Source organism: Alnus glutinosa, chromosome 3 (assembly GCF_958979055.1).
Source record: "Alnus glutinosa chromosome 3, dhAlnGlut1.1, whole genome shotgun sequence".
Lineage (NCBI taxonomy): Eukaryota > Viridiplantae > Streptophyta > Magnoliopsida > Fagales > Betulaceae > Alnus > Alnus glutinosa.
Window position 1 is genome coordinate 1,596,824 of NC_084888.1, and position 14,233 is coordinate 1,611,056.

Genomic DNA, 14,233 nt, shown 5'->3' on the forward strand with positions numbered 1-14,233 from the left:
GAAAGAAAAGGACAATTGGGGCAATTAAGGAATAGAGCGCATCCCATTTTTTTTTCTCGAACAAATGCTCTGAATAGAGCGCATCCCATTTTTTTTTCTCGAACAAATGCTCTGAATAGAGCGCGTCCCATTTAAGCAACGAATCCATAAACAGTGGCCTCCAAGTAGTATATAAGTCTGTCTGGGGTCTCTCCAACTCTCTCTCTCTATCCGATACTCAAAACTCGTGAAAATCACAGAGAGCAAGAAAGAAAGAAAGAAATGGAGGACACTCTTGGTGCTTTGAGGTCTCTAATGGCTTCTCACTCGCCAAAGCTCGACGCTTTGGTTGTACCTTCCGAAGACTATCATCAGGTTCTCCCTCTTTTCTCGTTAGTCTATTATTTTCTTTTCTTTTTTCGCTTTCTTATGATTTGAACATTATATTTAATTAATTAATTTTCTGCATCAAACGCATCCTGATTCCTGATTAGTCATAAACGCTGTGCATATATAATTTGAAAACGATGTTTAACAATTTTGATCCATATTTCTTTTAAAACTCTTTCTTGGAATTGCCTTTTCGTCTGAAATTCTCGATTCAATTTGGCTTATTGAAATGATGTGTTAATGTGTGATTTGTTTGTTGTGGCAGAGCGAGTATGTGTCTGCTCGGGACAAGAGACGTGAATTTGTTTCTGGCTTCACGGGAAGTGCTGGTCAGTTTTAGTTCTAAGAAGCAACTTTAAAACCATTACGAGTGGGCTTGTTTCGAAATGAATGTAGGAATCATATAATATCGTATTCTCTTAAGGCAATAATTTATCGTAAGACTAGCTTCTTGTTACATTGGACTCCTTGGGGCTGACTTTTTCTATCTTTTGTTGACACACCATTGGTGAAAGTGCTTGATTAGATGATAATAATATGACTTTGGGGCACTTTGGTTACATAATATGATGGGTTGTCTTCATCCGCACCCAAAAAAAAGATACAATGTTGATAGCCCAGTCCAATCATTGATTCAATTTTACTTTGCATGTGTACATTTGTAATTGATTTCCTTATCTGGGTTTCGTTCAGGTTTGGCACTTATAACAATGAAGGAAGCACTTCTGTGGACCGATGGAAGATACTTTTTGCAGGCAACAAAAGAACTTAGTGATAAATGGAAGCTCATGCGTATTGGAGAGGACCTGGCTGTAGATGTCTGGATGGCAGATGTGAGTCACTACCTTTGCAAAATTTCCTATGTATTATGTGCTTCAAGATTAAGGTTCTGATAATCCTCCGTGTTGAAAAATGGATCAATGTAAATTTTCTAGAGAGAGCTTAATTTTTCTGGAAATTATGCAAGTAAAACCTTCTTCTTTGAGTGGATCTTCCGTTTTTTCTTTCTGCTTGGCTCTAGAGGGGGCTAGTTTTGATGGTTCTACAACTACTATAAACTTAGTTGTTGTAAAAATGCATTTTGTTATATATTAGATGACAAGTTTTTGGCTATATTAAGTGGATTTTATGGTTTGTTTCTATTAGAATCTGCCAAAGGAAGCAGCAATTGGTGTTGATCCTTGGTGTGTGTCAGTGGACACTGCACAAAGATGGGAGCGTGCTTTTGCCAAAAAAGGGCAGAAGATAGTGGAAACTACTAGAGATTTGGTGGATGAAGTTTGGAAAAATCGACCACCACTGGAAATTAATCCTGTTATTATACATCCATTGGAATTTGCTGGTCGTTCTGTCGTGGACAAGTTGAATGATTTGAGAGAAAAGCTCATACAAGAGAAAGCTCGCGGAATAATCATTGCAACTCTTGATGAGGTGAGTTTATAAATTCCTAACCTTATATTCTTTCTGCTCTTATTATCTTCTGGTCGAGAATTTATTTCTTGGAATTTGTACTTCGGATCTCCATTCAGATACTTTATCTTTGATTCTTGCATGCAAAACTTCAGTATATTTCCTGTTGTGCAGGTTGCTTGGTTATATAACATCCGTGGGACTGATGTATCCTACTGTCCAGTTGTTCATGCATTTGCTATAGTAACATCCAACTCAGCTTTTATTTATGTGGACAGGAGGAAGGTGTCTTCTGAGGTAAGTGACATTGTATAATTCAATTTCTAATATCTTTTTAGACCGTCTTTAAAGGGTAAGTAATGGAGCAAACTTATGACACCAGCAGTTAATTATTTTCCCGTACTAGGATCAAGTTTAACCAATACTGTATCTGATAGTGGCTGTTGCAACCATGCAGTCCTTCATGTTCCAATTGTTTTTTTTTTTAAAAATCCGAATTTGGTCTCAAAGTGTTGACTTAATTATACTGGGAGTCTTTTATGACAAATGTGTTGTACGCAGGTAAATTCTTATATGGAGGAGAATGGGATTGAAGTTCGGGAGTATGCAGCAGTGAGCTCAGATGTGGCCTTGCTTGCATCTAATCAACTCAACGGAACCCAAGTTGAACTTAAGAATGACATGGAAATCAATCCTAGTGAGATTGACATAACACGAAATGGTGCAGAGGAAACAGAAGAAAATACTTTTGACCTCATATGGGCTGACCCTGGTTCATGCTGCTATGCTTTGTATTCAAAACTGGACACTGATAAGGTTCTTCTGCAGCCATCACCTTTGGCCCTTGCAAAAGCTATTAAGGTAGCATATGTCCTTTCTATAATGATTTGGCCACTATTGGACGTTGTTTTTGTAGTTATAACTTTTGCGGTTATATAATGCCTTTATAGTTGAATTGTATGATTTGTATGTTGGCATGCAGTCTTGCGCTTTGCTAATTCATTTTGGATGCTAAAAAAATATCTCCAACTTGGGGGTTTTGGGGGCGGTGCGGGCCCTTGGGGGTGGGGGGGGGGTGGACTTTTTGAATTTCCTAGTTGTTGCAAAATTCATGCCTTGCGATTTTATAAAGTTTTCTTAAATTATGTATTTATTATGAATTTGAATTTTGTCCCCGCTTTTAAGCATTGAAGTCAAACAATGGTTACCTCTAGAAGAGACTTCAGATTTTAGATTTAGAGAGGCTTTGGAGGCTACATTAAAGGAGAAAAGTGAAGCCTACTGAACTTCTTCCATAAGGAGGATGAATTCAAGTGTAGCAACTCACCTTATGTAAGTAGTGGTCTGGAATTTCTTAGCTTATCCCAATTGGTGGTAGAGATTATTTTTGCTGGGGATGCCAGCGGAGTCTGATATACGTTTCCCAGGGTCCTAAATAGAAATATATCCTATAGATACACACAGACACTAGATCGGCCTGACCCACATAGTTACTTGGACCGGTATGAAGGCTGCAAGACCAAAAAGTGTTGGGGTTGAGAGTTTTTGGTATCTAGACATGGGATTATGCAATTATTGGTAACTTTGTAATCCAAAAATAAAAGGATTCTTGTCTTGTTTGTGGGCATTAAAAATCATAAGCATCATTAGAACAGCAAGCAGTCAGATTATTTTATTTATTCATGGAAATATTTTTGTATTTATACCTGTTTAGGACCATCTCTACCAAATTCTTGTTTACTTATTGACTGATTGTTATAACATCTCAGAACCCGGTTGAGTTGGAAGGCCTGAAAAACGCACACATTCGGGATGGTGCAGCAGTTGTGCAATATCTTGTCTGGTTAGATAATCAGGTATACCATGAAATCTATGAGCCTTGAACATATATTCTCTGGACAATATAGACATACACTAGGTTTTTCATGCATTTAGTTTTCTGTTTGCCTACTGTATGGTACAAGTTCCAAGGCCTGAAAATGATGCCTAATCTTATTTCATATTTGCAGGTGCAGGAGATTTATGGTGCTTCTGGTTACTTTTTGGAGGGGGTTGGAGCGAATAAGAAAAAGCATTCGTGAGTTTGTTCTCCTGATTGATTTTCATAGTCAATCATTCTGATGGTTACTTTAAGTCAGTCGCCGATAGTGGGATTTATCATTCTGATATATTACTTCAGTAAAGGTGGCATATCATATGACTTGTTGGTACTAAAAATGCATGATATGCTGACACGGTTAGATGAACCAAACTGCACCTTGTAACTGTGAATTTTATGACTATAGTGCATAGGAAATGCTATCTTTTATGTACTTACTGCACTAGCCTCCGTTAAAATAATCATGCATTATGCAAGTAATTATCCAAGATATGTAAGAAGGATATGTGCAAAACTTTGTAACAATCAATTGTGCCCACAGATGTACAGAACTCTCGGCACAGTTTATCACATATATATAATATACCTATGAGGAGAAAATTATGGTCTGCTTGACATGAATTAGTTGACTACTAAATGTTCTTCACATGGCATAATGAGTAGAGCTCATGCTTTTGATTCCCATCAACTCATTAACCACCTTTTTTTTTTCTTTTTATGTTTTTGTTTTCAGAAACAAAATTTGTTGGCTCTCTCTGTTGGTTTTATTGGTTGTAGCACAAAATGTGCTGAACATATTCACAGTGACAGGAGCTTACATGTTATTGATCCCCATTTTGTTAAGGTTTTTTGCAATGAACTATGGCAGGGAGTCCAGGAAGCTAACAGAGGTGACTGCAAGTGATAAGCTGGAGGGTTTTAGGGCATCAAAAGAGGTAATGTTAACTTCATATGGCAATTTATATGTAGTATTGATGAGACAATTAAAGTATCAGCTAAGACGCATCACATGGAATCAAAATTTGTGGCATACCCTTACCTGAAGCGTACAGACCTGCCCTGCATGTTCACGACAAGAAATACTTCATGTTATTGTCTTCTTTAGACTAATTTTTCCTTATGGCGTAATTGGGGTCTTGAGATTTCTCCTATTATAGATTTTTTTTTTTTTTTTTTTTTTTTACACTCTCTTTCCCATTACCTCCTTTTTATTCCAGGTGGTCCTGTAAAGGCTTATAAGTTATAACCTAATAGATTATGGACACAAATTTCCTATAAACTGGTTTGAAGGATATTCATACAAACCAGTCTCTAAAAGCGACGTGTGTATTTTAAGCTATTGAAAAAGCATGAGAGAAGCACATGCAATTAAAAAAAACAAATGTTTCTCACATACAATGGACACATGTCAATATTTGAAGTTAGTTTATAGGAAATTTCTTACAAACTTGTTTGTAGGAAATTTTTGTCCATAGATTATAGCTTTTGAAATAAAAATCATTTATGACATGCTTTAAAGAAAGCAGCAAATCTATGCTCATCTCCCTCAGTAGCGTAAAGCCCACCCGGCCCACCACTCCACCTGTCCCGTCAGGGGAGGTGGGTATTCTGTTGTCACCATATCTTGCATGGGTTATTTGTAATTGGTCTTCCCCCTGGGAAGTTAGTAGTTAGACTAATCATCTGGCATCCTTATTTTATTATGATACCTAATCATATAAATTGGACTGCAATTGTCTCAAGTGATATCCCAATTTCAGTAATTATTTTGTTATTAAATTCCGTTATCTGGTTATTGGACGATTTTCTCTTTTCATTTTATTTGAAAGCATGGTTTAAATGTGAAATGTTCTTAGTAAATTGAAGCTAACTGAGGTAAAGAATACCTTAGATATTCAAGGATAGAAGGTAAGAAGAAAGACCTAGAGTTGGTTGCTGGAAAATGAACCGTGTAATGCAGTTTAATTGATCTGCCTGTGTTCTTTTACATTATAGGGATTCTTTTTGTGTTATGCATGCAGAATTTCAGAGGCTTAAGTTTTCCTACTATTTCATCAGTTGGTCCAAATGCAGCAATCATTCATTACTCACCACATGCAGAGACATGTGCTGAGTTTGATCCAGACAAAATCTATCTTTTTGATTCGGGAGCACAGGTTTGTCAACTATCGAACATAGTTTACTTTTTAAATATGAACATAAAAAATAGTTTGAAATATCCATAAGTAAAGTTCCGATAAATGTTCTATTATGTATTTTAGTGTGCTGAAATAATCTTGAAGCTTCTTGTTATTGATAATGTTGATGGTGTATTTGAAGTATCTAGATGGAACAACTGATATAACACGAACAGTTCATTTTGGAAAGCCTTCAGAACATGAGAGAGCATCCTATACTGCAGTAAGTGTCTTCCATTGCTTGCTTTGAAGATTTTATGTTCATTTGATAGTTGATTATATTCCAACTTTAATCATATCTGTTTAAAATATGATTGATCTGTTTAAATATGCTTTGGATTGGCAAAATCTATTCCTGGTGGGAGATGTGAGTCTAACGTGTGGAACATTTTACTGAGTTGTTTTAGGGTTTCCTTTTGTTTGGCCTACTAATGGAAAATTTTGAGGAACATTTTGTGCATTAGAAACCACTCAATAGTTTTAAAATGCTTTTCCATTTGAAAAAATAAATATATTTTGTTGGGAGAATTATGCATATAGTTTAGTTGCAAGAATAAGCCAAGTAAATAATTGTTGATGGTGGAATACCATATTGCCACCTTTTTAAATAAATCTAGTTTGGGATTAGGAAAATGTACTGCTCATAAGCAAAACTTGTAAAAACTTGTTGGTTTTGTTGATCATTACTTTCTAGGATGATAAACCACTGTACGACCCATGATCACTGCGCTACCAGCTGCAACAGTTTTGTCTCCATGACCACCGTCACCACCATTATAGCCACTTACACCATGACCTCAACCACTATATGAAGTTTAGCACTGCGCACCACCACCCCAAACTACTACTAGCGCTCATAAATGCTGCTGCAGATGTTGCCCATTACCAGCACTCTGCACCAAATCACCAACCCGACAACCCATAGTAGCTGAACAATATTTAGTAATCAATCAACAGAATTGTTTTACTTCTCCCTCACCATGAACCTTCAATAATCTTTCCATAATGATTCTTGTTCCATTTGAAAATTAGAATTTTAATTTTCATCAGAACATTTTTTTTCCCCATTCAAATAGTAGTTATTAACGTGTGTGTTGTATCTTGTATCCCTTTTGATCACGTGTTGCACATGGAAAATAGTGGTTTCAAAAGGTACTTATCCAATTAATACAAGATTTTCTGATCTTTTTAAATCATTAAAAGTATGCAAAAAGGAAAAAATAAAACAAATATGTTGGTGAGGGAAAAAAAAGGCACTCTCAGATGTCATTTGTCTATAATTGATTATCAGAAGAAAATAAACTTGAATTTAAATAAGTCCAATCTGGAAGACCTTAATTTAAGTAGGAAGGTCTCGCTAGGCTTCTTTAAGACTCTCTTTCTTTGTGCTACTGCCTCAGATTGTAGTATTTTGAACTTTTAAGCTTTTCTTGGATCTCTTCTCGGCTACTAGCTAGGATTCTCTCTTGTATGCTTCTTGTGAACTTGGGTTGCGCCTTTACACTTTTTAATGAATTTGTGGTTACTTATAAATAATAATAATAATATATATATATATATATATATATATATATATATATATATATAGGAAGGCTTGCCTTTTTATTTTAAATAAATCACAGAGAGAGAGAGAGAGAGAGAGAGAGAGAGAGAGAGAGAGAGAGATCTTATAGGAAAGCAACTCAAGTGATAAAAATAGAAGCAAGCCATAAGGATCGCCCCTAGTAGGTTATTTCAGTATTTTTAAAGATTTATCTGATTATATCATCCGATGGATGTTTCATCATTATTTGTACTTTATCTGCTGTATAAATTTATAGTATGTAACAAATAATCGATAATGAATGCGTCATACTTGATTCATAAGAAATAAAAATAAAAAAATGAATGCATAATATGTGGCAAAGTTTTGACAATTCTGTTTCCAGTAAGTTCAGTTGTTTGAGTTGTAGTTATAATGACAAATTCTAATCCTCTGAACCATCTATTTAGGATAAAAAAATTTTGGGGTAGGTTTTTTGCCCTTAGAGAGAATTTTTTTTAAACATATTTGCTATTTGTAGGAAGTTTAAATTCTTTTCTTACCTTGTTTTTTTCCCCATGTATTGATATTATATACATACGGTATGTATGTGCATATGTATTTATATATTCTTTTAGGTGACCCATGTGTTCGGTTCTTAAGAAGTTGCTTAATTTGATAAATTTTGAGCAGGTCCTCAAGGGTCATATTGATCTGGGAAATGCTCGATTTCCTGATGGAACGAATGGTATTGCAAGCTTTTTTTCCCCCCTTTTTAATTTAATTTAATTTTTTTTTCATATTTACGTGAGCATCTTTTTTTTAGTGTGTTTGTATATCTGCCCAATTTGAAGATAAATGGAAATGTTTACATCTGATTACTTTTTCAGGTCAAGCCCTGGACATTCTTGCTCGACTTCCTTTGTGGAAGGATGGTCTTGATTACCGACATGGTACTGGTCATGGAATTGGGTCTTACCTAAATGTTCATGAAGGTAATTGATGAATGACAACTTCTGCCTTTCTGCTATTCTATACCCAGTTTAATTTAAGTGCTTTTTTTTGTTTGTCCCTTTATTGTGCAGGACCTCATATGATTAGTTTCAGACCTCAGGCTCGAAATGTGCCACTACAAGCATCCATGACTGTAACAGATGGTTAGTGTCATTGCCATCTATTGTCGTTCTGTTACTAAAACAACAATGCATTAAAGACTATACTTGGGACCACTAGACTGCCCATCTTATTTTGTTCGTTCCATCTAGGAAATCTAGGCAGAGTGCAGACATAGGTGTTCATGCTTAGAAAGGTTATATGTAGTAACTTCCTTGTTTTACTATTATCCCTTTCAGCAACAATGCAAAAATGCTCAGAAATCTCAAATATCTGTACTTGTTCTTTGAGTTCTCAACTTGTGTTTTTCTGGGGCAAGTTTGGTCCGAGAGCTTTTGGGACAATTAATCCACACTAGTGGATTGATCAAATGCTCCCAAGATAAGGAGTCAGTTGACTTCTTGTTATCGTTTAAACTAAATCAGAAATTTGGTATCTCTTCATTATATGCTGGTTCTGGATTTGTTTCTCCAACTCAGTTCTTTTAGTTTTTCCTGAAAACTGAAATTTTTTTCTTACTACACCATTGCAAGTTTTATAACTATGCATTGGAATTGCAATTTTTAGAACCTGGATACTATGAGGAGGGAAATTTCGGTATAAGATTGGAGAATGTGCTTATAGTCAAGAAGGCCAACACAAAATTCAACTTCGGAGACAAGGATTACTTGTCCTTTGAGCACATAACATGGGTAAGTTTGTGATACATTCCTATTGAAAATCATCTTATTTTTCATGTGTTTGTTAATTTTTTACACTTGTTATTTGTTAATTTCAATCTCTCTCTTGTTTAAAAAATTCTTATGTTGTCTGGTTTTGAATTGGAAATGATGAAGAAATATGCAGAAATTGATTTGGCTCAATCAGCCATGTCAAGTTGATTTTGCTGGTTTCACCTCACAGCCTCTTGTGGCGCTCTTTAAATTCCTTCTTATATTTTATTCTTGTTATTCTTAATTTTTCTGATCATGCATAGATGCATTGTATGTAACTCATTCCAGATGTTAATAATTTATTTAACTGGCAGTCCTTTGCCAAGTTGCTGTTTTTTTTTTTTTCTTTCTTTCCAGTTTATGAATAATAATTTATTAAATGGAGAGGAAAGCTCACGTACACAAAAGTATACAAGAGAAGCAACAGTCCTACAGTCCTTTTCTGAGTTTCTGCTGTTTTCATGTCGATTGTTATGTAGAATAAGATATGTGTTCAATGCTTTAGCAGATATTGCTTTTAGGATAAATTGCATTTTCCCACTTTAAACTAGAGGGTCATTTGCAAAGTTCCCCTTAAACTTTAAATTTGAGCCGAGTCAACATCCTAGACCATGCGATTAGTTAGTAGTATAGCGTTAATTTCTATATGCTTATCATGTAATCACAGAAAATAAAGAAAAATAAATGTTTAATCATATGATGATGTGATAAGCACATGAATTTTGAAGTTTAGGAAGACATAGGAAGTGACCGCATAGTTGAAGGTGGGAAAAAGCATTACCCATGCTTTTAAATTCTCTTTACACCCTTTCATTTCATAGCTCATCAATTTGAAAGGAGTGCTGACTTGCTTTTGCAAGAGTATTCAAGTTTACTGTAATATGATTTGCGCGTCATGTTACTCCTACATTTGTGTGTAAAAGACAAGAATGTAAATTTATGATTCGAAAGCGTACTTGAAAAGTTTAGAGTTATGCTATTTGCACAGTGGTTTGTGCACAAGCCATACGGGATACAGATATGCACTATGTGGCCAAAGATTGTGAAGTATTAATTGTTATTTATTTTTCACTCTATACACAAAGATTTTCAGATCCGGATCCCCAATAATTTGTTGTCCGGATTGCTAGAGAGAACCCTTATGGGGCCGACTTGTCCGAGTAGATCCCATAAGGACTATCACATTTGCTGCTCAAATTGCAACAAACTTGCTGGAATCTCTATCCAAGATTTTAACTATCTACACAACTGTGAATTTTTTTTAGTGTTAGAAGCAGTGGATCTTCTCTGAAGTTGAGCAGTTTGATGTGATGTTTGCATGGCAATGGCAGATTGTAGTTTGCTACGCTTTCTACTAACTTTCTGATGATTCATTTTATTTCCAGGCACCGTACCAGAGAAAACTGATTGACTTGAGCCTTTTAACTCCTGAAGAGATAGATTGGCTTAATAGCTACAATTTGAAGTGTAGGGATATTCTTGCCCCCTACTTGACTGAATCTGAGAAGGCATGGCTGAACAAAGCCACCGAGCCTATAAGCGTTTAGGCTATATGGAAAAGTGATCGGTGCTAAAGCTTGCCATGTACGCATTGATTTTAAAAATTTGCTTGATGTACTTGTCAAAAAATAATTTGCTTGATATCTTATGGACCCTAGTATTCCTTATGCTTGAGTCAATCTACATGCTGTTTATGATTTAGAAGCTTTGATGGGAAGAAATTATTATTATTATTATTTTTTGGGATGAATAAAATTTTTCATTCTACACAGAATTACACAGACCTCTCCAGCAAGAGTAAAACCCCACTGGACCTCAAGTTGCATGCATCTTTACAACAAATACAATCAAACAACCATTGAGAAAGCAAGCAAACAAAACTCAGCAACTTATACAAAGAAACCCCACCAATCTACACAAAAAATACTCACTGTCAAGAAACCTTTACACAGAAACAAAACTACAGAAGCAAAATCCAAAGCCTCACACCATAACACAGCAGCAGTTCAAAAGCAAAGAGCAGAAATCTATACAAAGAATCAACTCATAAAGAAGCAAAAAAACCACCGGAGCACAGCAACATTACAAAATACAAAGCAGCCTCTAAGAAAACCAACAGGAATACCCCTATTTTTACACAGGAGAACATTCGCATCAGAAGCTTTGAACTTGCCTAAGCCTTTCCCAACAACCCAGCAGGGGCAGACCTGCATGGGGGAAAGGGCCCTGGCCCCCACAAGCCCCAAAATTTTCCCCTCCCAGGAACTACCATCACAACAAATTTGCAACTAATTTAGACTCTAGTTGTGTTTTCATTACACATATAACATCAGTCTGAAAACCATTAGCGTTGCGAGTTCATCACGCATTGCTTTGCCAACTGAGACACGGCATTGAAAGAAGAACCACCCTCCGTCAAAGCCTTTTCCCCACTTATTTTAAGCTCCTTAATTCTAGCCCTCATAGCCTTCCCTTCCAGGTCCTCCATAACTTTCCTCACCATCATCTCAATCTCCTCCCTTCCTACCACTCCTCTAGTTGGTGCAACTTTAGGGCGGACGGCCACTCCAACCTCCTCAGCCAGCTTCGTAGCATTCATTTTCTGCTCCGCATAAAGAGGCCATGCTATCATCGGCACGCCACTTAGTATACTCTCCAGGGACGAGTTCCACCCACAGTGAGATAAGAACCCTCCCGTTGATCGGTGCCCCAGGATCTCCGATTGCGGCGCCCACTGCGTGACCACCAATCCTAAACTGTGGGTCTGCTCCAAGAACCCATCAGGCAGGTAGTCTAACGCGTTATCGCCTCGGTCCGCCGACGCGTCCCTCTTGCTGGGTGGGCGTAGCACCCACATAAATCTCTGCTGGCTCAGCTTCAACCCCCAAGCTAGCTCAGTTATTTGTTGCGCCGAAAGAACCCCAAGACTCCCAAACGAAATATAAAGCACGGACTCAACTGGTTGCTCGTCTAGCCAATCCAACAAGTGGCTCCTTGAAGCGGGCGGTCCAACGGCCCTGATCAGCGGCCCCACAGCGTAAACTGGTGCCGATCCGTAGCTCTCTTCCTCTCTCATGGCCTTAAGCGTCGAGGCATCGAGATCCTCCCACGTGTTAACCAAAACCCCATCACTCTTACGCATCTCTGACCCCACCTGTAGGAAGAAATTGTATTCCAGCTTTGTCCGGTCCATCATCGGATCAACCAAATCTTCTGGCCGAACCGGCATGCAACCAGGGAGCCTTATCGGTTCTTTCTGATCGACGTACTCTCCTTCCACCTCCTTGTCGAGGATCGGCGCATATAACATTAACGCAAGGGGCCACGCAGAGGTAACAAATACGTACTTTAACATGTGAAATTCCTCGGCGACATCCAGTGCCGGAGTTCCAAAAACATCGACGACGAGGGCGCTCGGGCTGGGCTTCAGGGCGGAAATTGCATACCGGAGAGTTGGCCTGATTTCGCGCATAACGGCAGTTAGGCGTGTGAAGATTGGAGTATTGGGTTCGACTTGGCCGGAGAGGTCCACGGGGGGTAGTTCGATGATGTCTAGGAGTTTCTGGGTCTTAGCTGATTGGATGAGTTGGGATTCACCGGCTGTGGCCTGATATTCAAGGACTACGAAGAAGGTGACTTGGAAGTTGTGATCGGCGACGAGTCGATTGCCGAGCTCAAGGTCACAGACAAGGTGGCCAACGCCGGGGCTAGAGACTATTACTACATGGGGCTTCGAGTTCTCCATGGAAGCTGCTTGGCTTTGGTATGTAGCAAATTAAAACTCACCAGCTGGCGGTTATATTGAGGACAGTGGCAATGCCCCACAACCAGTTTTTTTCCACGGTTGACTAAGAGTGTTGGGGCTATCTACCAGCCTACCCTTCGTTAGGTGCATTCAGAGAACTACAGCTATGATAATGGCTTCAGAGAGAAAGGTCGCCATGCGATACCGTGATACTGTGATAGTACTGGTGCTGACAGCAGATGCTTCTTTCATAATTTTTTATAATTCCAACAACTTTTTTAGGATTAGAATGTTAGATGTTTAGGACCTACACGATGAAAAATAAAATTAAATAAAAAAGCAGAAAATATATTTTATCCTTGATGTATCTATTTATTGATAATTTCACGTCCGATGTTTAATTTTTTATAAATGACCTTTCTGATGTTAATCAGGTGTGTCAATCTAGACCTTCCATCCACTTAGTCTGTCAAAAGTAACGGACAAAAGGTCACATACCGTGCATATGACTTTTTAAAGCCTAACTTTTCAAAATCACCCCTGTTTCATTCAAAACACACCGTTTCATTTGCACTTCAATTTTTTTTAATACAGAAAACAAATGGTCGGTGTACATGTAAGCTTCGTCTCCCAACAGAACTGAACAACCTTCGTTTCTTCGCTCATTGAACATCCTTCACTTCTTTTTCTTCCTGTGAGTGGATTCCATCCTCTTTGGTGAAACAAATAGGGATATCTCTTTTTCCAGCCCCACTTATGTGTGCAGATGGCCTAACACTACCTTTGATACTACCCTAGCAATGCACAGGCCTTCTCCACTCATTCATGTCGTGTCCACTCTTGACAATGCCTTGTACCCATTAGTTCCTTTTTTGGTGTTTTCTTTTTTTGGTTGTTCCAAGACCAACAGGGTCACCAAGTAGCCACATCCATTGGCAGAGACAAGTGCAACTACTTGAGTTCTTGCTAACGTAGCACCTTCTGTGTACAAGGTTGGATTTTACTCTTCTCTATCACCACCCAAGTTTTATTTGTTTTCTTTTTTGTTGGATAAAATGACATGTAACTTATTTGAAGATTATTGCCTTTCTTGGTGATATGGGTATATGATTATTTGGTTCAAACTGCTGCTTCTAAGCAAACCAGCGAGAATATCAATGAATTCTCGGAAAGGTGTAAAAAGTATGACCTTGCGAAGGCTGAGGTTCTAAATATCATCAACATTAGGCCGACTTCTGCAGTTTGGATTTATCCGGTAAATTCTAGAAAAATATCTTTGTCAGTGTCCTTTTTCTTTTTGTTTTC

At 37.6% G+C, this 14,233-nt stretch overlaps 2 protein-coding genes across 3 annotated transcripts; one reads left to right on the forward strand and one right to left on the reverse strand.

The window, feature by feature from the left end:
- Nucleotides 1-122: 122 nt before the first annotated feature.
- Nucleotides 123-10,850, forward strand: LOC133863511 (aminopeptidase P1). Of its 2 annotated transcripts, none has more exons than XM_062299474.1 (16): nt 123-354; nt 635-698; nt 1,063-1,202; nt 1,516-1,800; nt 1,954-2,076; nt 2,341-2,640; nt 3,549-3,635; nt 3,789-3,856; nt 4,503-4,593; nt 5,680-5,814; nt 5,978-6,058; nt 8,051-8,105; nt 8,248-8,352; nt 8,443-8,514; nt 9,038-9,162; nt 10,569-10,850. In XM_062299474.1, exons 1-16 carry the CDS (start codon nt 262-264, stop codon nt 10,728-10,730), a joined length of 1,986 nt encoding a protein of 661 aa, XP_062155458.1. In that variant the 5' UTR covers nt 123-261; the 3' UTR covers nt 10,731-10,850. The 2 variants fall into 2 exon arrangements, with proteins under 2 accessions (XP_062155458.1, XP_062155459.1); XM_062299475.1 differs by having other exon boundaries at nt 124-354; nt 4,527-4,593.
- A 338-nt stretch (nt 10,851-11,188) lies between these two features.
- Nucleotides 11,189-13,096, reverse strand: LOC133863512 (anthocyanidin 3-O-glucosyltransferase 5-like). Its single transcript, XM_062299476.1, has one exon. It carries the CDS (start codon nt 12,926-12,928, stop codon nt 11,528-11,530), a length of 1,401 nt encoding a protein of 466 aa, XP_062155460.1. The 5' UTR covers nt 12,929-13,096; the 3' UTR covers nt 11,189-11,527.
- Nucleotides 13,097-14,233: the final 1,137 nt, after the last annotated feature.

Bases quoted from the DNA above. Each gene is read 5' to 3' on its own strand.
- LOC133863512 (XM_062299476.1), bottom strand. From the start codon at position 12,928: ATGGAGAACTCGAAGCCCCATGTAGTAATAGTCTCTAGCCCCGGCGTT.
- LOC133863511 (XM_062299474.1), top strand. From the start codon at position 262: ATGGAGGACACTCTTGGTGCTTTGAGGTCTCTAATGGCTTCTCACTCG. The intron at 355-634 runs GTTCTCCCTCTT...TTGTTGTGGCAG, and splicing joins CTTCCGAAGACTATCATCAG to AGCGAGTATGTGTCTGCTCG. The intron at 2,641-3,548 runs GTAGCATATGTC...ATAACATCTCAG, and splicing joins CCCTTGCAAAAGCTATTAAG to AACCCGGTTGAGTTGGAAGG.